At 46.7% G+C, this 22052-nt stretch overlaps 1 protein-coding gene across 1 annotated transcript in view; it reads right to left on the reverse strand.

The window, feature by feature from the left end:
- Positions 1 to 682: 682 nt before the first annotated feature.
- The window catches only part of Gabrr2 (gamma-aminobutyric acid type A receptor subunit rho2), a 37105-nt gene continuing 15735 nt past the window's right edge, over positions 683 to 22052 (reverse strand). The window contains exons 3-9 of the mRNA XM_075974628.1: positions 16248 to 16315; positions 13306 to 13529; positions 12220 to 12302; positions 11913 to 12053; positions 10626 to 10778; positions 9430 to 9626; positions 683 to 3888 (exon numbers count right to left, since the gene is read on the reverse strand). Of these exons, the coding sequence (XP_075830743.1) occupies positions 3577 to 3888; positions 9430 to 9626; positions 10626 to 10778; positions 11913 to 12053; positions 12220 to 12302; positions 13306 to 13529; positions 16248 to 16315 (1178 nt within the window). The 3' untranslated portion in view covers positions 683 to 3576. The remainder of the gene's footprint in view (positions 3889 to 9429; positions 9627 to 10625; positions 10779 to 11912; positions 12054 to 12219; positions 12303 to 13305; positions 13530 to 16247; positions 16316 to 22052) is intronic.

A 22052-nucleotide genomic window follows, 5' to 3' on the forward strand; every position in this document is an offset into this window, starting at 1 on the left:
AGTCAATGACTTTCAGCCCAAACAATGCATCTAATCCGGTGGTCTTGACCAGGCAGATCTATGGAGGGCCAGCCAGGGAGTCCTCATTGGCACCACTATGGTGGAGACCTACCATGAGTCCTAGCACCTGTCCTTCCTGCAGCCTGGGAACCAGCTCTCCAAGCTTTCCCTCCTCCTCCCGTCTGTCTACACAGGCTGATCCTTTCATCCAAGGCAGTGGTTCTCAACCTGTGGGTCACGACCCCTTTGGCAAACCTCTATCTCCAAAACATTTACATTATGATTCATAACAATAGCAACATTACAGTTACAAAGTAGCAACTAAAATAATTTTATGGTTGGAGTCACCACAGCATGAGGAACTGTATTAAAGGGTCGCAGCATTAGGAAGGTGAAGAACCACAGCTCTAAGAAACTTTCTACCTTTATGAAATGTTCTACAGACCTGTGTTGTCCCGCAAGAAACCACAGGGATTTGGGGCTACAGAACAGAAAGCCTGAAGTAAAGTTAGTGCCACTGAGAACCAAGTTTCAACTTTATTTAACTTTAATTAATTAAATTTAGATGTGCTGTAGCACACCGTGCCTGCCTGCGCTCTATGCGCTACCATACAGTTCATGAACTGGGCAAGGGGCTGGAGATTGAAGCACACAAAGACTCACAGACAGAGACACGGGTCATCCTTGATGCCAGATTGCCTCCTTTATTGTGTACCAGAGCCACGTCTATAGAGATCCTTAACTGATAGCCACGCCCCAGCCAAATGCACCAGAAACCCCTGCCATCAGGAACTCCTGAGGGTCTCGTGCTCAGAGCAGCTGCAAGCATTACAAGTAGTTTACCAGAAATTCAGGATCTGGGGAGGTGGGGGTTCACAGCTCCCAACAGCCCACGGCTACCATATCAGAGAGTGTGTGAATGAATTACCACCACAACCAAGAGCCAAGTCCCTATTGTCAGAGTCCAGCTCCGGCAGGGCTCAGGTGCTACAGTCTGAATATAGATGTCTCCCAGAGGCTCACATGTCTGAATTCTCTGTCCTAGCTGGTAGCACTGTTTTAGGAGACTGTGGAATCTCTAGGACATGTGACTTGGCTAGCATATGGTCACAACGGTTGGAAAGGTTGGCTTCAAAGGTTTTATCTGCACATGGCTCTGCCCGAGGTTTCTGCTCTGAGCACAAGATCCACCAATTTGAGTAGCCTCAGCCATTCCTGCCGGTATGAACTCTTCCCCTTGACACCAGACAAGAGCAATGAAACAAACTGTTCTTCTTTTCAGTTACTTCTGTTACAACACAAAAGCAGCTACTGCAGGAGACAGCTAGGAAACAGGATTAACTGAGCTCCGTGTTCCTGAACTTTGCAGTCTCGAGAAACACCATCAGATACCTTGTGCCCCGGGGATCTGTTCAACTTCCAGCAAGGCTGCAGACTAAGATGGGTCATGTGGACCATCAGCTACACCAAGCTTCCCTAAAACGTGTGTACACTTTGATGAGCAGGTTGACTTTCCCTGGATACGCATCATTGCTGGGGAAAACAAGCACAATTGATATAGATCCAAGAGGAGAGAACATTTTAGAGTTCTGCACTTGCTCTCCCAGACCCTTTCCTGGACACCTCTTCCTTTGCTGGTTCTAGCTCTACAATATGGTAATACATTGTAACCATGAAGATAATGGTTCATCTGAGTTCCGTCTGAATTCCGTGAGTCCTTCTCGAGAGTTCTTAAATCTCAGGGTAGCCTCAGAAGCTTACTGAGCTTGCAGCCACCTAAGGCAATGTATGCCACAGTGGAACCTAGACCAGTCTGGCTGATACTGCTCTATCCCACAGCCTCTGAACTGGTGGGCTAGAAGCTACAGCTGGGGTCAAGGCTGGTAGCTAGAGATGGTGAGTCTTTAGCATAGGCAAGGGACCGTTGAAAGGAGTGACTGGAACCAGTAGACACAAGGTATCTATGTAAGGAAATAGAGGACAGGCGGTGGGGAGTGATCCCGGAGAAGGAACCAAGATGTGAGAGCCCAGTCACGCTGAGCGAGCCGGAGCGAGAAGATCACACAGCTGCATCAGGCCCCTCCCTGGCTTGGAATCCAGGGAGGTTCTGATATTCCTGTGTGCCTTGTCTTCAGGACTAAACCCTGCCCTGCAGCAGACTCTGCAATCTGGAGCATACTTAATTTGAAGCAAGATTTTGCCCCACTTTGAGGATCGCGTTTCTGCTCTTGACTAGCTAGCTACCCAGCCCTTTACAGGAAGCTGGTGGGGACAGTAAGAAAGAGGGTAAGGCGACGTCCGTTAGTAAGCAAGAATCTGGAGGGGGAGATTCCCTCTGCTCCTCAAAGAGAACCTTCTGACCCCAAATGCCTTAACTTAAAAAGCCTCTTATCAAAATCATATCCTTTGTACCACCCAAAATTCTGGCAGAGATTACCTTAAATTTTCTGGTCATCTGCTCCCACAATTTAGTGTCAGCTAAACGAGCCAGACTACCGTCTTAATGTTCACTCAGTGGCAGTAGAAGAAACAGCCACTCCTAGAAGTGAGGGGTAAGTCACTCTAGGGTGTGGACCCTTCTTGGAGTAGGTGGGATCTCTAGGGTGGTAGCTGGATGTGGACGCGGGGATAATGATAATGATGATGATGATCAAGGACACTATCTTGCTGAGGAAGAAGGGGAGGAACTCGAAACAGGAAGTGGGGGTATCTGACTAGATTTCCACTGCAGACCCGGTCCCCCTCTCTCAATCACACTGTGCTTTCTCCAATACTCAAGTCCTGGTATAGTCTCAGCCCTCGGTACATTCCACAAGGATGCCTCGAGGGGGCAGCACTGAGCTGGCTTCATGAGAATCTCACAAGAGCCTGGAAATGCTTTTCTAGACAGACCTAGAGTAAAACCAGCAGGAAGCAGAATGGGTCTGTGAATGAGTGAGGCAGGGGGGGAAAGAGGACACAGACGTACACTATGTATGTAGAATGGGTATTGCTTAGAGAGGCTCAGCAAAGGAAAAGACGACTGGGCACAGGGTGGGGACTCCGTGTTAACGAATGACTGAATGAAGAGGGAAATGAATAATTTCCTCTAGCATTTATAAAATCATGCTGGTTGCCAGTTTTGTTTAAGCCAAATCACTTCCCGTCTCCGTTCTGAGAACTTTTCCCTCCAATGTAGGCACTTAATCCAACTGAATGAGTTCACAGACTTTTGCACCCAGTTTCTTACCCAGAATGCCCCTTATAGTTTGTCCTTCATTTTCTTTCTTCACTTACCGAGCATCTCAGAACATTCGGGAGGCCTTTGAGTCTTTTATTAAGTAGGCGTGGGGGAAGTTCTTGGGAACAAGTTCACATAGAACAAAGGACAGTGCTGTTGAGACGGGGGAGTGTGTGATGTGGAACACAGCATGAACGAGGAAAAGATCCACAGATTCGGGGTGAGGGCAGCTGGAGGTCCCTGGGCTCCTCCAAGCCAGGGGCAGCTGCTTGGCCTGGTGCAGGAAGTGTGGTCATTAGGTCCATGTGTCCACCAAGAGTTGGCCACGCCCTGTCCTAGACACAGCCTTGGAATCCCTAGGCAAACACTGACCAATAAATTAGGTTGAAAAATATATAGAAGGCTGGAAATATCAACCTGGAGTATTTGTCAATGGCGTGAGTGTTCTGGAAGATGTAGAGCCCCACTTGACCTTTGAGAAGGCCTTTCTTTCTGGAGGTTGCCAGTTCACTGTTAAGGGCCAAATGGACCACGATTTTGTCTTGTCTTTCTTCTTCTGGCAGAATGTGGCTTCTTGGGTAGCCAGCCAGGCTGTTAGCCTCAGACTCACTGTAACTTCCATCCAGCGTCATGGTTCTTGAGTGAGGCATTCCACAGGCGCATGGAAACTATGGGCAGCAAGCAAAAGGCTCAGTTAGAGCTTGAGGAGAGGAAGTGGCCTGGTTACAAAGTGACGACCCATTGCCACTCTGGCGTCCTGAAGATGGGGAGAGAAAGCGGCCTGGTTACAGAGTGACAACCCATTGCCACTCTGGCGTCCAGACAGGTGAAGTTCTGAGGACCTCAGAGAGCACCGAGTCCAGCAATTCTTTACACTGGCTGCTTTGCACACTGTCTCTAAACTGGCTTAAATCTTCCAAGTGGTTCTGCTGTTATGTAGCAGTTTCCTCACAACTGAAACATTCCATCCTTCAGGGAAGCTCATTAAGACAGACACTATGATGGTTTGAAAGAAAATGGTGCCCACAGGGAGTGGTACCATTAGGAAGTATGGCTTTGTTGGAGTAGGTGCGTCCTTGTTGGAGGAGGTGTATCACTGTGGGGGTGGGCTTTGAGGTCTTGTAGGCTCAAGCTACACCTAGTATGGCACACAGTTGCTTCTACTGCCTATGGATCAAGATACAGGACTCTCAGCTCCTTTTCCAGCACCATGTCTGCCTGCGTGCTACCATGACAATAGTGGATGAAACTTCTGAACTGAGGTAAGGTGGTGGTGGTGCACACCTTTAATCCCAGCACTCAGGAGGCAGAGGCAGGTGGATAGCTGTGAGTTTTATTTGAGGCCAGCCTGGGCTACAGAGTGAGTACCAGGGCAGGTTCCAAAGCTACACAGAGAAAACCCTGTCCAAACAACCAAACCTTGGAATTTCTGTCTCTGTGAAACACGGTTAATTGTTCTAACCTTAACTTGGGCCTGGGACTTAACAGAGCAGATGACATCACATATAAAATGACTCAAAACCTAGATAAGCCCCAGATAATTTCTATATAGAGGTGGCTTCCTTTGGGCACTAGCCCAAACTGGACACACACTGTTGCTGTTAAAAGAGTTTTCCCTGAATGTGTGAAGTAAGTTCTCACTGGGTACTTCTCTGGGACAGTAAGTCAGGGTGTGTGTGTGTGGTGTCGCCAGGGGACTGAGCTCAGGGCTTTGTACTGTGGTTAATACAGCATTCCTGTAGGAAATGTCTTGTTTGCATTGCACGGTTACAGCCCAATGTGATAGAATACAGTGTTGGAAGGACAGCACGTCTAGGGAACCCAAGAGTAAAGACTGAGCCTTAATTCACACTTGGCTAATGTTTGCAGAGCATCAGTCAGAAAGGAGCTTCGGGAAGCCTGGGGGTGTAACTCATTGCTTAAGTATTCTTATTTGCAGATGAAATGATTTTAGACATAAAAGACCCCATCTGGAAATGTATACAGCTGATAAATATTCTCAGCAAAGGAGCAGGACGCAGAGGTGATACACAAAAATCAATGGCCTTCCTATATACAAATGATCGATGGAGAAAGAAATCAGGGAAATAGTACCTTTCAGAATAGATGAAAGATAAATAGATAGATAGGTGATAGATAGATAGATAGATAGATAGATAGATAGATAGATAGATAGATAGATAGACTGAGATAACACTAATCAGGCAAGTGAAAGACTTGTTTAATTAAAGCTGCAAGATATTGAAGAAGATACCAGGAGGTGGAAGGCTCTCCCTTGCTCAGGGATTGGTAGGATTAATATAGTGAAGATGGCCATTCTACAAAAAGCAATCTACAGATCTACAGATGCCACACAAACCCCATCAAAATTCCAACATGGTTCTTCACAGGTATCGAAAAAACAATTTTCAGCCTCATATGGAAACAAATGACTAACAAAACAGGACAGCTAAGACAACCCTGAATAATAAAAGAACTGCTGGTGATACCACCATCCCAGAGCTCATCACCATAGGGCTATAGTCACACACACACACACACACACACACACACACACACACACACACACACACCACATATTCGTATACTTGTGGATACCTAATCTTTAGTAAGGAAGTCAAAAGTACACACTGGAGAAAAGACAGCATCGTCAGCAAGAATGGAGCTGGTCAAACAGCATGGACGCATGTAGAGGAATGCAAATGAGCCATACCTATCAAGTCCAGCTGGATCTCAGCATAAGACCTGATATTCTGGATCTGATGAAAAACGGGGAACAGACCTGAACTCACTGGCCTGGGAAAGGACTCTCTGAACAGGGCACCAACGGCACAGGCACTAGGAACAACAATAAACAGGACCTCAGGAAACTGAAAAGCTTCTGTATGACAGAGGACACCATCGTTTGGAAAATGTCTCAGGCTACAGATTGGGAAATGATCTTTATCAGTTATATATCTGATAAAAGATTAATATCTAAAACATATCTGAAAAAAAACTAGAAAGCCCTGAACATCAAGAAAACAACCCAATTTAAAAAGTGAGGTAGAGAACTAAGCAGAAAGTTCTCAAAAGGTGAAGCACAGATGGCTGAGAAACACTTAAATGTTCAATATCCTTAGTCATAAGCGAAATGCAAATTAAAAGTTCTTTGAGATTTCACCTTACCTCAATCAGATTGGCTAAGATCAGTTAAGCAAATGGCAGGAGCCGGAGGGATGGCTCGGTGGTTGAGAGCCCTGGCTGCTCTTCAAGAGGACCCGGGTTTGATGCCCAGCACCCGTACGGCAACTCACAGCTGTCTGTGCTTCCAGTAGCAGGGGATCCAGCGCCCTCACACAGACATACATTCATGCAAAACACCAGCATACAAAAAAATAAAAAGAAAATAAATAAACAAATAAATAAAATGGCAATCCACGCTGGTGAGGATGTGAGGAGTTGGTGAACAGGTTACCTACTGATGGTGGGAGTGTGAGCCTATACAACCACTACAAAAATCTGTGTGGTGGTTCATCAGGAAGTGGAGAATATATCTACATCAATATCCAGCCATACAACTCTTGGACACATACCCAAAATACTCTCCATCTTACTACAGAGACACTTGATCAGTCATGCTCATTGCTGCTCTATTCATAACAGCCAGAAACTGGAAACAGTCTAGATGTTCAACTAATAAACAGATAATGAAAGTCGAGGTACATTTCACAATGGACTATTATTCAGCTGTTAAGAAAAATGAAGTTACAAAATTTGTAAGGAAATGGGTGGAGTTAAAAAATAATTCTTCCTGCCAGGCGGTGGTGGCGCACGCCTTTAATCCCAGCACTCAGGAGGCAGAAGCAGGTGGATCTCTGTGAGTTCGAGACTAGCCTGGTCTACAAGAGCTAGTTCCAGGACAGGAACCAAAAAGCTACGGAGAAACCCTGTCTCGAAAATTCAATAATAATAATAATAATAATAATTCTTCCTGAGGAAGGTAACCCAGACCCCAAAAGACAAATATTGTATGTTTTCTCTTATATGTACATGTTAGCTTTAAAGCCTTCAATATACATGCCACAATCTGGATAACCACAGAGGTTGGGGCCTTGGTAAGGGACTAGTGAGGAGGAGAGGGTCTCACAAGGAAGGGGAAATAGAATACATTTTTATGGAGAGACAAAGAAGAAATTGGAATAAGATTAAATAGGAAGGCTGATAGGAAAAAGGAAGGAATGTAGGGAGAGATAACTAGCACTAATTATTTGAAAATCATATGGGAACTACTACTGTAGAAGTTTCCTAAAATAATATATATATAAAAGAAATATAAACAAAGACACCAAATAATGAGGGCGACAATGTCCAACTAGACATATTATGGTACAAAAATTTAAAAAAAAACAGTACCAGGAATGGTTTACATATTGTTGGGTCATTGGCTCATTGGCCAAAGAGCCTCCTAGAAACCCCAAACATCACAGGCTACGGTCACTCTCCACAACCAGAAGGTAAGGTCCTATTGCTGAGGACAACACTTACATATCTCATTGAACATGGAAGAGTCTGGTTGACGCCTAACTAGAAGTTGCACCCCTACTGACTAGCATTCATGGTACTAGAAGGTATTATACATGCTACCAGAGGAGAAAGATAGTCTTCAACCCAACCGTAAACCCTGTGACCTACAAGAGAGACCTGTCTGCAAGATATACTGGCACTATAGTGGTACAATAGTTACAGAAGTATCTACCGACATTCTGATTGTATGGATTTAAGGCTCACTCCATGCGCATATTGCTAAAGTGACCAAGAACCTGAAACTCGATAGGCCATCGGCCTAGGTAAAAACCAAATGCTAAAGAACATAGCAATAAAATGAGTCCTGAGGGCATTCTTCTATATCCACAGATCAGGGTCTCACTCAGCCATCATTAGAGAAGCTTTTTCTCGCAGTAATGGTAATTACCATAGAGACCCTCAACAGCACAGTGTACAAACTGAGAGAATTTGGAGCACTCAGTCCTAAATGGGATGCCTTCATCAAACTTTCCCCCAGGGCTCAGGGATCTACGTGGAAGAGAGGACAGCAGATTGTAAAAACCACAGGCAATGGAGGACTCTCAGGAACCCATGTCTTCCAGTCGGAAAAGGACTCACAGAGACTGTGACAGGATGCACAAGGCTTGCGCAAAGTTCAGGCCAGATTGGGGTCCCCGCACTGAAAGGGGGAAGTGGACAGGGGTTCACATGCCTAACCAAAAAGCTATCTGTAATTGATATCCACTGGCAAGGAAAAATTAGTTTCCACCATCAGAGTCTCAGAAATCTATTAGCCTATCGCTTATGATCAGCAGCAACATAAAACACAGTTGTATTTTTGTAGACTGCTTGTTTTATTTTGCTTTGTTTGGGCATTTTTTCCTTTTGTCTTATTGGTATTTTGTTTGTATATTATGGTGTCAGATTTTGTGGGGGATTTTGAGAGGGTGTTTCTTGTTTTTTTGAACGGGTTTTTGTTGTTTGTTTGTCTGAGACAGGGTTTCTATGGGTAGCCCTGGGAGTCCTGGAACTTACTTTATAGACCAGGCTGACCTTGAATTCAGAGATCTCCCTGCTTTTGCCTTCCAAGTGCTGGAATTAAAGGTGTGTGCCACCACTGCCTGGCTTTGTTTTTTAAAAAGAAAGAGAGAATGGGGGGGGGGGGGGAATATAAAGTTGAGTTGGCTGAGAGGTGGGGGAGGGGCCGGGAGGAAATGGGTAAGGGGAATCCATGATTAAGCTATACTGCATGAAAAAGAAACAGTTTTGGATCTTAGGGTTGGAGCACTAGGTGGCGGTGCCTGGTGCCTGCTGCGGCTCCTGCACGCCTGCTGCCTGCTGCGGCTCCTGCACGCCTGCTGCCTGCTGCGGCTCCTGCACGCCTGCTGCCTGCTGCGGCTCCTGCACGCCTGCTGCCTGCTGCGGCTCCTGCACGCCTGCTGCCGACACTTGCTGTCAAGGTCGAGGAATGCAAATGGTACCACACACCACCCTTAAAGAGCTTCTCGCCTACCACAATTTCCGTCCCAGCAGGGCAAGAAGAGAACTGTTCACACTTTGGCATTAATGCCCCTCTTTCCACAGGCATTGGCCCCTCCTAACTGTCCCCACCCAACCAAGGAACTAATTCTCATCCAAACTCCAGCCCAGCTTACAAGAGAAAAGGATTGAAGTCTCCTCACCTTCTCTCGAAACTTCTGTTCCTTCCGCTCCTGCACTGTGGTCAGGTAATTGACAGCCGCGTACTCCAGCACTGAGAGGAACACGAACACGAAGCTGACCCAGAGGTAGATGTCCACGGCCCGGATGTAGGACACTCGGGGCATGGAGGCATTCACGCCCGTGATGATGGTGGACATGGTCAGCACTGTCATGATGCCTGTAAAATCATCTTAGTTCAGTTGCTGCCCCCCCCCAGAGGTGTGCCCACATCCCACAGACACGATTTCACTTTCTCTGTCTCTTTAAATCAGCTGAGAAGTTTCCTGGACATATTTCCACCCGGTAGAGGAGTGAGGCCTTGCTTCCTAAACAATCAGGCCTTCCCTGACTCACCCCCTTCCAGAACTCAAGAAATAGCTGCCTGCTTTCAGTCACCTGGGGAGTCTGGGTTTCTGTGATGTGTCTGACAAGGTCATGTCTCATGAGTGACCACTTGTGGTGTGGAATTCAACACTGACTCAAGGACACCTCTGAAGGGACAAGCACAGTTAGTTAATTCCCCTTGTCTAAGCCACATTTATTAAGCTCTGTCCCGTTCTTCTCCACTGTGGTTTGCCTAATAAGTTCTCCCATTTGTCAGGGTCCACCCTGATTTTATCTGAATTGCAAGGCTGGATTGTAAATTTTCCCTCTGGAATTCAGGGTCTGGCAGAAGCCAGAACACAGCCCTCACCCCAGGAACCGCCTGCCTCCAGTCTTGGACTGTCCAAGCCAGCAAGGCGCTAGGGTTTACAAAATAATTGTTGGCATTTGCCGACTCGTTCATTGACATTTTAGTACTTCGTTCTCATACTGGCATGAAAAGGTTGGGGTTTCCAGATTGGCTCCACCTTTGAATTGATGCAGACTGAGGGGTACAATGATAGTTCCCCAGGTTTTCACAGTATAGATAGAGGAGGCAAAGGCAGGAAAGTTCCCCTTCAACTCACAAGCTCACAGGTAAGAATTCTAAAGATTTACTTTACTTTTTTTTCTAAAGGTCTCTCTAAGTAGTCCAAGTTGGCTTCAAACTTATAGTCTTCCAGCTCCAGCCTGAGTGCTGGGATTAGGTGACTGAGCCACCATGCCCAGCCCAGGAGTTTAATTCTCCGCTACCTAGCGATCAGCTGAAAGAAAGACCAAAAGCATCCTCCCACGCCTTATCAAGTACTTTTACCCAGTGAGACTCTGGCAGGCACAGCTCTGTGGTCGATCCAGAAGGACACCCAGGACAGCATGACCATCAAGGTGGCGGGGAAATAGGTTTGGAGCAAGAAGAAGAAGATGTGGCGGTGTAAAGTGAAGTTGATATAGAGTCGGTTATACCAGCCTGGGGGGACACAGGAAGAAGGAGTGAGGTTCCCGCCAGAGCATCCCCGGAACCCATATTCCCTGGAACCCTTATTTCCCGGAACCCTTATTCCCCGGCACTGCTCACCAACCACAGAAAGGAAGTTCCGTAGGCGTGATACAATGCCTTCTCTCCTAACATGCGAGCCCTTGCTGCAATAACCACCTAGTACACACTCTTATGAAGTCTGACCTAACTTTCCTCAGCAATTTGGGGAAAGCGTAGAAGGAAGCACAGATTTACTTTGTAGTTTATCACTTGCAAACTACGGCTGTGTCTCTGCTCGGAGTTTAAGAAGGTAGAGTGGTTCTATGTTTTGAGGCCAGAGTTGCTGGGTCAGGAGCCGGAAGAGACGGGCTCTCACCCTGGGCCTGGCTGGCACTCCCTCAGTCACACCAGCACAGAAGCAGGCTGTTCACAAAACTCGGAAGTCTGGCATCGCTTCTACTTCCGACACTCCATCCTCCTCCTGGGGTCCTTTACTTGGGGATAAACCTGATGCTATAGTACCAACTCACTGTGCACTCCGAGAACCCCCGATCAATAGCTGTATAAAGAGTTTGACTGCGTAAGAGTGGGCTGTGTTTGGCAGGCTCTTCTGTGGCCTTATTTGCTCTGCATCACAGCCGTGCAGGGAAAAGTATTTCTTATCGTATCTTAACTACACTTTGATTTTTCCTGCTGGCAGCTGAACCCAGGGCCTAGCACATGCTCAGTCCATGTGCTACCCGTGACTCACACCACCAGCCCCAGCAGGGTCTTTCCTGCTCTTAAAAAAGTGATATTTGAAGGCCAGGCAATGGTGGCACATGCCTTTAATCCCTGTGCTCAGGAGGTAGAGTCAGGCGGATCTCTGTGAGTTCCAGACCAGCCTGGTCTACAGAGTGAGCTCCAGGACAGGAAGGGCTACACCATGAAACTCTGTGTTGAAAAACCAAAATAATTAATAATAATATATATAATATATAAAATATAAAATAAGTGCTATTTGGGACTGTTTTATTTGAATAGTCAAATCAAAATTCTATTTGCTGGGCGTGGGAAGGGTTAAGGCTGGAGGACTCAAATGTGTTTCTTCCACATTTGAGTCTTGCTATGACGGAAATTAGCTACCAGTACTGCTGTAGAAGGCCAGTCTGGAAGTTGTGTGAAATTTCTGAATCAGAAACTGGGACAAGGAGATCTTGTCATCCGTTTTCAGGGACTCGTCCCCATTCTTCCAGTACAGCATCAGATCTTCATCTGTGTACGCATCTAGGGGAGAGGAAGACAAGTGAAGTCGACACCTTTACCCTCTTGTGGACACTCTGTGCCAGGGTGAACAGCTGCTACCGCAGGGGGCAGTCCTCCAGCACACAGCCCTCCAGGGGCACGAGACGGGAGAGGGGAAGGCAAAGGCAAGAACTCAGTAGACACTTACAGCTCTCTAGCTCCAAAGAGCAGGTCTGGGAGTCCAGGGGGAAGTGACTGAAGTCCATGTTGCACATGGCGGTGACCGTAATTCTGCACGACACAGAGACATGAGCTCGCTTGAGGGTGGACCATCAGCCCAGGCTCTGCCCACACTGAGGAAGACCCGGAACACCGCCCTTGCTGGGTCACCACCAGGCATCAGGCATCTAAGCCATGGAAACGTAACTAGAGCCTTTGTCTTCTGGGACCCTGGTGGGGGTCCTTTATTGGGCTTGCTGTCCCCCAGCTGCTGGAATGGGGGTGCTGGCTGCTAATTGCCCATGCTTGCACCCTTCTCTTATACCACCTCAGCCAGCAGGACAGCCTCCCTCAGAGATGCCTGGAAAGCGAGGCCAGCACCATCGTCCACCCAAGATAAGAGCCCATCTGGTACTAGCATTAATTTTGGAGACTCATGTTGCGGGAGGTCCTCCCACTCCTCCAGCCTATTGCCGCTGAGATACCAGCCCCTTGGGGCGTGGTCTCTCTCCCTTTAAAAAAGCGGCCACTTCCCTCTCCTCTCTCTCTTCACTTCCTGCTCCGCTGGCGACTAGACTCCTGGTCGCGTAGAGGGCTGTTGCCTGGGACAGTGATCTGTAAGTTTTTCCCCTTTAAATAAATATCACCCTATTAATCATAATCCCAAATTGGTGTGGCATTGTTTGTGACTTACGCCTTCAGACTCATATGAGCAGGCCAGGAATAAGGACCCTTGAACCACCAAGCTCTCACCAAAGCCAGTCTGCAATAGCACTTAATAAACAGCAGCTACTGTTGATCATTTTAAATTATTATTGGCAATCAACTAGAGTCTAAGGGATAAAAGGTCATTGTTCCCGTCAAGTCTGGCCAAACTAGTCTTTTAGCTCAAGTGTGAGGCCCCAGCAAAGAGGAAGTTGCCATCTGCAGGGGTGGAATCAGACTGAGTGGCATCAAAAGGCTTGTGCCAGCCCACAGGCCCTCCTACAGAGACACTCACCAGGGCTAAAGGAGCCGACGAGACACCCTGGACTGGACGGGAATAATGGCCCCAGGACGGTTACCGGACGGTTACCTCATGCTGTAGAGCACGTGGCCGTCGGGGAACACTCTCAGCATGATGTTGTCAGTGGTGGTATCATGAATGAAGGACCTTTTGGAGTGAACAAAGAAGACATCGGGAACCCAGATCTTCTTCACAAGCCTGCCGTCAAAGGTCATGCTCTTGTTGCTGGTGCTGGAGAAGGCCAGCCTCTCGTCCTTCCAGTAATGCCTCAGGTACAGTGTCATTGTGAAGTCCTGGGAACCAGGGAAGAAGCCAGAAGCTCTTTAAATAGAACCGCCTAGAGAGCATCCCTCCCTGCAACTGACCCATTATCCTCTACTATAGAATACCCATCATCCTCTACTACAGAATATCCAATATCCTCTACTGCAGAATACCCATCATCCTCCACTACAGAATACCCAACATCCTCTACTGCAGAATACCCATCACCCTCTACTGCAGAATACCCATCATCCTCTACTGCAGAATACCCATCATCCTCTACTGCAGAATACCCATCATCCTCTACTGCAGAATACCCATCACCCTCTACTGCAGAATACCCATCATCCTCTACTGCAGAATACCCATCACCCTCTACTGCAGAATACCCATCATCCTCTACTGCAGAATACCCATCATCCTCTACTGCAGAATACCCATCATCCTCTACTGCAGAATACCCATCATCCTCTACTGCAGAATACCCATCATCCTCTACTGCAGAATACCCATCATCCTCTACTGTAGAATACCCATCATCCTCTACTGCAGAATATCCAATATCCTCTACTGCAGAATACCCATCATCCTCCACTACAGAATACCCAACATCCTCTACTGCAGAATACCCATCACCCTCTACTGCAGAATACCCATCATCCTCTACTGCAGAATACCCATCATCCTCTACTGCAGAATACCCATCATCCTCTACTGCAGAATACCCACCATCCTCTACTGTAGAATACCCATCACCCTCTACTGTAGAATACCCATCACCCTCTACTGCAGAATACCCATCATCCTCTACTGTAGAATACCCATCACCCTCTACTGCAGAATACCCATCACCCTCTACTGCAGAATACCCATCATCCTCTACTGCAGAATACCCACCATCCTCTACTGTAGAATACCCATCACCCTCTACTGCAGAATACCCATCACCCTCTACTGCAGAATACCCATCATCCTCTACTGCAGAATACCCATCACCCTCTACTGCAGAATACCCATCACCCTCTACTGCAGAATACCCATCATCCTCTACTGCAGAATACCCATCATCCTCTACTGCAGAATACCCACCATCCTCTACTGTAGAATACCCATCACCCTCTACTGCAGAACACACCAGATCCTGCTTCCAGATTCAGAGTGATGACTCTGTGGCCCTGAGCACAATGGCCAATATGATGGTCAACACGATGGCACTGTGGCCATTGGGAAGAGAGTGACTCATTTTTGTATCTGAAAACACAGCTATGGTGCCACAGCCTGGCCACAGCCCAGCAGGGTGCAGTGAAACCCTGGTCTTTTTCATGAGGTCCCCATGCACGGGGCTTCTTACTAGAATAAAAGATGAGCACCAGCAGTCAGTTGGGAAAGAAAGGTGTCACAATTCCCATCAGTGAATTTTCTTAGAAGAAAAGGGCCTCAAGGCCATGACTAAGACTCAGGGTTGGAGGAAGAGCATTAGGAACAGTATAATAAACGTGACGGACCTTAAAGGGAAGGAGAGGCTTCCCTTAGAAACCTGGACAGGAACTTCATTAAGAGTAAGAATGAGAAAGGAAAAGGAGAAGGGGAGGGGGCCAAAGAGAGGAAGGGGATGTGAAAGGGGTGGGTCAGAAGAGCCTTTTCAGAAGAGTCTTTCAAGGCCACCTCCCCAGCAACCTCCCTCCAAAGTCTCAAACCAATGCCCTGAACAAAGGAAAGATTAGACTTCTAGGAACCCTTGAAGGTGTGGGAAGTTCCCTATCACATGATTTAGATCAGCACAGACTATGTGACAAAGAGCCTGAAAGAGCCAAGGGTTATAAACTGAGAGCTGTCAAGTCACCGCAAAGACTGCAGAAGTGTTTTCCCAGAGGCAGCTGGGGAGATGTAGCCGGCTTCAGGCATTCCAACACTGCTTCAACAGGTTTCAGATGAGTGGTCAGCGACAGAAACCTGGACAGTCAGGTGTCCCTCTTATGAAGATTTCTGGCACTGGACTGTGAGATCCTCGAAGGCAGAACTGTGTTCTTCACACACTGAATTACCACGCCATTGAATTGAATGTCTAGCAAGGCACATGGTAAGCGCTCAATAAATGCCTGCTAGATGCGGGCTGGGGATGTAGTCCTGTGTAGAGCACTTCTTTAACTCATGCAAGCTCCTAGGTGCAGTCACCAGAACTATTAAAAATACGTTCTCACTGGAAAACTGGAGCAATAAATTCCGAGACAGCTGCACATTTACTACGGAGGACAGAGGAAAAAGTTTGCAAACTAACAGAATGAACATAAAGAGGACTGAAGGCGTGGAGGGGCAAGCTCCCCTTCAAGGTGAGGGAACCTCCTCAAGAGAGTCAAAAGACAGGATGAACATTGAGGGTGGGGAGGGAATGCCATGGAAGGCTGGGAGCTGTGCTCACACAAGAATGGAAAATCAGATCCTTGAAGGATTTCAATCAGAAAGCCATCTCCAGCACTCCTCCAAGTGGGATTCCTTGGGCCCCTTGCATTTTATTACTTGCAGTAGACTTTCAAAAGGCAGATGTGGGCTTCAGTCCCAACTAATTTTTCCAGTAGAAACAATAACCCTACTCTAGATGTTACTGTACCCGGGTCAGCTACCCCCAAGATCCAATCTGGTCACCTTCTGCTTTCACAGTCACAACCTGCACCCCAGAGGCCCCCATGCTCTTAGCATCTCAAAAGTGTGATCCCTCACCAATGAGGTCAGCCCGGGGCAGTGCCTACCATGTCCACCTCGGAGATGCTGTCCAGACTCTCCACCTGCACGTCCACACCCACAGGGATGGCCGGGCCTGTGGGAGAGCAGAGACAGCTGAGTAAGACACAGTCCTCTCTATCTGGGGTAGAGGGACAACCCAGCAGCTTCCCTGTGGAGTGAGGGTTGCCTCAGGGGTAAAGCAGGACTCAGATTTCTATGTGGGGTGCTTTCTGCTCACCCCTGATCTATAAAATGCCTATGCTTTATCACTGAGGTCAGAGACCGGGGCGCCAGCCCACACTGCTCCCAAGCTGAAGGGAATGTTCTCTGTGCTTGCTGGGCAAGTTACAAACTGGACTATGCCTCTCTCGTAGGCTGTATCTGCAGCGGAACTGAAAGCAACAGTGTGACCACAGTGCCTGAGTGGAGATCATGGTCCCTGACTGACCCAAGGATGAATCACCTTCCTACAGAGAAGCTAACGTACAGCAGGAGTCCTGCCCTCTGGTAGCTTTCAGTCTGGTATGGGATGAGTTCTCTACCATCCCATCACAGCGCAAAACAACACTGTGAAGGTTCTCGTGCACCGGGTAAGACTCTATGGCCAGATTTCTAAAACTGTTTATCTAGGGGTCGTGTCTTTTTCTTGAGCTGGATGAGAGTTACATTGGTGAGTTTATTTAGTGAGAAGTTGTTGAACAGAGCACGTGGTTTGTGCACTTTTTAATCAATGTATACTGAAGAGAAAAATCTTTTAAATGATTTTGATTTAATGAGGCCAGACATAGTGGTGCATGCCTGTAATCCCAGCTAGTCAGGACACTAAGACGGAAAGATAGCATTTTGAGGCCAACCTTGGCAACTTAGCTGGCCCAGGTCTCAGGTTTTTTTTAATAAAAATTTTTACAATATTTTTTAATATTTAAAAAAGGAGAAAAAATAAGAACTTGGCATCTGTCAATCACAGTTAACATCTTTACACCCATAGCCAAACAGCTGCTCTAAAGAGGTAGGCAAGGTTGGGTCTGTGATTTAAAATTTCCCCCCAAAATATAACAGGTTCAGAAGGCTTTAGCAGCAAAGCACCAAGGGTTTAGGAGGAATTAGCATCCTTCTATACATTCTCCTGGAAGATATAGGAACAATGTTTATGAAACCAAAAGAGACATCGAAAAACATCAGCTTATTTTATGAAGTCAAAACAAGGACGAAAAAGGCAAAATCACAAGCCAGCCTCACTTAGGACATGGAAGCTAAGCTCCTAACAGACCAACAACAGCATCCAGCACTAAACTTTAAGGTTTGTTTGTTTCTATGTGCGTGTGTGTTTTGCTGGGAGTCAAATGACCTGGGACTGGATTTGCAGATGGTTGTTAGTCTCCATGTGGGTGCTGGGGAGCGAACACCCAGCTCTCTCCAAGAGCAGCCAATATTCTTTTTTAAACTAGAGCTTACTTACTTACTTATTTATTTATTTATATTCTATATACCAATCCCAGTCTCCCTCCCTCCTCTCCTCCCTCTCCCAGGCAATATTCTTAACCACTGACTTTCTACTCCAGGCCGTATGTCATCTTTAAGTTGTCTTTATTTAGGAACTAAGTATTTGTTTTAATGTTGGGACTTCGTATGTAGGTGTAGTACTCAGAATTAAACCTGTGCTCTTACACATGCTGGACAAAGACTCCACCGCTGAGCTATAAACCCGGCTCTATCATTGGGAAGAATCAAGAGGTTCTGTAGTTAACAGTAGGAAGTTAAGCGTTGCTGGGAACAAACCCAGAGCCTCCTCTATGATAGGCAAGAACTCTGCCCCTGACTTATAGCTCAGTATGCCCTCTTCTTTGTGAAGACATCAGTTAACAAAGTTGCACAGGATTATGGGGGCAATGTTAGAGGGAAACAGAGACCACAGAGGGGGTGCTGTTGGTTTTTTAACTCTGACTCTTTTGGTTCTTTCTTCTTTGGCAGGCCCGCCATCTAGCTCCCAAATAAACCACACAGAGGCTTTTTCTTTCTTATGAATACCCAGCCTTAGCTTGGCTTATCTCCAGCCAATTTTTCTTAAATTATCCTGTCTATCTTTTGCCTCTTAACCTTTATCTTTCTCTATTTTATATACCTTTCTTTCCTTCTTACTCATGGCTTGCTGTGTAGCTGAGTGACTGGCCCCTGATGTTTACTTCTTACTCATGCTGGCTGGGTGGCTGACCCCTGATGTCCTCCTCCTCCTTCTCCTTTTCTTGCTCCCCAATCTTTTCTTCACCAATTTCTTCTGCTTATTCTCTCTCTTTGCCAGCCCTGCCTAGCCTTGCTCCTGCCTTGCTATTGGCCATTCAGCTCTTTATTAGACCAATCAGGTGTTTTAGGTCAGCAAAGTAACACAGCTTCACAGAGTTAAACAAATGAAACATAAAAGAATGCAATACATATTTGCACCATCAAACAAATATTCCACAGTGTAAACAAACATAACACATCTTCAAATAATATTCCACAGCAAGGGGGGTGTCTGGTATTAGGTTCTGCTTCTCCTGGGAGCATTTGTCAGTTCTGGAGGGAACTAGGGGTGTATGTGGTGCTTTTGATGATTTTGGGGGGCTCAAGAAAAGAGACTAGAGTCCAGAGCCACCAATACAGCTGCTGTATACTACCTTCCTAAAGACCACACCTTAGTGGTGACAATAGCTCAAACTTCACCTTAATGGACAGAACTTCATGTACAGCTCAGCTTCAAATCATGTCAGTGTCTCTCTTTGTCACTTTTTCTGTTGCCATGATAAGACACCATGATGAAGGCAACTTATAAAAGGAATGTTTAATTTGGGTCTAATACTGCAGAAGGTTAAAGTCCGTGACAAACACTGGAGGCAGTGTGGCAACAGGCACGTACCCAGGCGTGGCACTGAGGCCTTTAGCTGAGAGCTCATACCCTGACCCCCAAATACAAGACAAGAGAGCTCGCTCACTGGGAAAAACATGCCTTTTTGAAACCTCAAAACTCACCCCCAGTGACATACCTCCTCCAACAAGGACATGAGTCCTAATCCTTTCTAAATAGTTTCACCAACTAAGCATATCAGCCTGTGAGGACCATTTTTATTGAAACTACCACACTTCATTCCCTGGCCTCATAGGCTCCTGGTCAACGCATAATGGAAAATGCATTTAGTCCAACTTCAAAAGTCCCATAGTCTTTCACAGTCTCAACACACTTTACAAATCCATAGTCTTTTTTGAGACCGGAGGCAGTTTCTTAATTGGAACCTCCTGTATAATCAAAAAGCAAATCATATACATCCAACATACTTTTGCACATAATATACATTACCATTCCAAAAGGTGTTGGGGTCCGGTGGCAGCCAGGACCATAAATTATTTCTCTGGACCAGCATGGAGGTGCGGGAATAAAGACACAACTCACATGGCTTCATCGGGAGGGAGATTCTCAGTGGTCCCTCACTGAATCCTGAGTTCACATCCTGAAAATTCCCCGTTTATTCTTCAAACAGCCTTTATACCAAAACATAAGCTGAGGGGGAAATACATTAGCATTCTGTTTCCTAGGCAACCAGGTGAATGGCTTTTAGTCACGTCCACATCTACCTGTGCCTGCTGTCAAGTCTTCCTGCTCTGTGTGCTAGCTGTCATGTAGGCTGACTTAGCACCTTTTCTCAGGCATCCTCCAAATCACAAAGAAAGAAGCAAAACAACATCCTGACCCTTTGGTAGGGTAGCGACAGCCTGTCTGGAAGGGTACGTGACCACCTCAGGTACTAAGTATGGCCTGAGAGCGTGGCTATCACACAATGTAGAAATATGGGCCTACAGAAAGGAAAGAATGGAGCCTGAGGAGGAACCAAAGCAAGGCCAAAACCTGGCCGAGCAAACTTCAAATCTTGTAGCCACATATCTGATGTCAAGGGCTTAGATGACTTTGCTCTTTCAGTTTCGCTGACTGCAAAATACTCGCTCTTTGGCTGCTCCCACTTCCTGTCTCCCTGGCAGACATCCCTCAGCTTTGGCATCTCCAACATCATGAGATCATTAAGAGATCACAGATTTCACCTTCACATCCTCACACAGTGGCATCTTGGGGCCTCCATGCAAGGATTCCCCTGCCACATGCCTGGCTTCAGCAGCCATCCTTAACCGCTGGGGAAGATTCCACAACCCCTTTACTCATTGTCCTTCCTGAAACTAAAGCCAGGACTACGTGGCTGAAGTTGCCATGTTTGGCTATGTGCTTGGGTTGGAGCCTGGCGCCGCTTTGGATTACATTTGCATAAACTTTGATTCGTTGCTCCTAAGGAACAAAATATTCCTCAAGCCTTTTTTCCCCCCAAATTACAGGATTATCTGACTAGAGTCTTGTCCTGAGGGCCCTGCTCCCCACGCCCTGTATCCCATTTCCCACGGGGCCTCTCCTTAGCTTTTTCAGCCCATGTTTTGGCTCCAACATTGAATTTTCTGGTGCTCTTTTTCTCCTCCACTGTACACTTCAATTTTCTTCTTGCTCAGCCTGTTCTTTCTCCTTGGAGACCTGTATGGACCAGTCAGATTAGGCTGCCAGGGAAATTAGTCTGTCATTCTTTCAATTTTCAGGCAAATTTTTAGGACAAGGACAAAAAGCATCCACAATCTTTGCCAAAAGACATGAACGGTTCTTAGCCCAGTTGTTAACATTGTTCCCCTCTGAAGCTTCCTGAGCTGGGCCTCCAGAGACCCACATCGCTCTCAGTACACCACACTCCAAGCTCCTGTTAGGATGGCCCCTTAAACTCTGTTTACAGCATTCAGTCACTCTCCTAGCCCAAAGTCCCAAAGTCTTCCTCCTAAATGGAACAAAACACAACAAAAACATCACCAACAGAAATGTCACATCAATACCCCATTCCTGGAACCGCAATCTGTATTAGTCAGCTTCTCTAGAGGAACAGAACAGATAGAGTGAATATATACATTTAAAAGGGGATTTTTTTTTAAAGAATGTCCTAGAAGTTGTGGTTCAGCTAGTCCAACAAAGGCTGTCTCCTGAAGAAAAGGCCAAGAATCTGATAGCTGCTCTGTCCATGAGACTAGATGTCTCAGCCTGTCGTCAGTCTGTTTTGGAATCCTGAAGTAGTTAGTTCTAATACCAGCAAAGGCATGCCTCAGTCGTAGGATAGAGGAACTTGCCAGCAAGAGTGAGAGAAGGTGGGCAGGAAGCAGAAGTTTCCTTCTTCAATGCCCTTTTATATGGGTGCCACTATAAGGTGTGGCCCAAATTTAGGGTGGGTCTCCCAAACCTCAAATGATCCAATGAAGAATAATCCCTCACAAGTGTGCCCAGCTGCTTGGGTACTATCTGAGTCAAGATGTAGTCAAGCCGACATCTAAGATTAGCCATCACAGTGTCTGAGAGAGAGTAAAAGCTACAAGGAGTACTAGTGCCCCTGGGCCATCGACTGACTGCGCTCAAGAAAACACTTGACCTCCTCCAGTCCCTACCCCCACACAGACCACAGAAAGATGGGCATTCAGCATAAAGCCAACAGCACACAGCTCCTCTGAAGCAGTGGAAGAGGAGGAAGGGTCACACTGCAGCCTCTATGGCCTCACGGGTGAGCAAGAGTGAGGTCATTCTTGGGTCTATCGTGGACTAGGGAAGCAATCTCTGAACATGCCGTTCCTGTCCTCCTCAACCACTTCTTCAGTAGGATGAGATTGCTGTAAAAATAACAGAACTCAGAGCACAGAAGACAAGTCCGCAGAAGCTACCATGCCCTTGTTGGGGTTCTGTGATCTAGCAAGCTCCAGAGAGAGTAGAGAGCCATTTCCTCTTCCTCAGG

This window comes from Microtus pennsylvanicus, chromosome 5, assembly GCF_037038515.1.
Source record: "Microtus pennsylvanicus isolate mMicPen1 chromosome 5, mMicPen1.hap1, whole genome shotgun sequence".
NCBI classification, from domain to species: Eukaryota; Metazoa; Chordata; class Mammalia; order Rodentia; family Cricetidae; genus Microtus; species Microtus pennsylvanicus.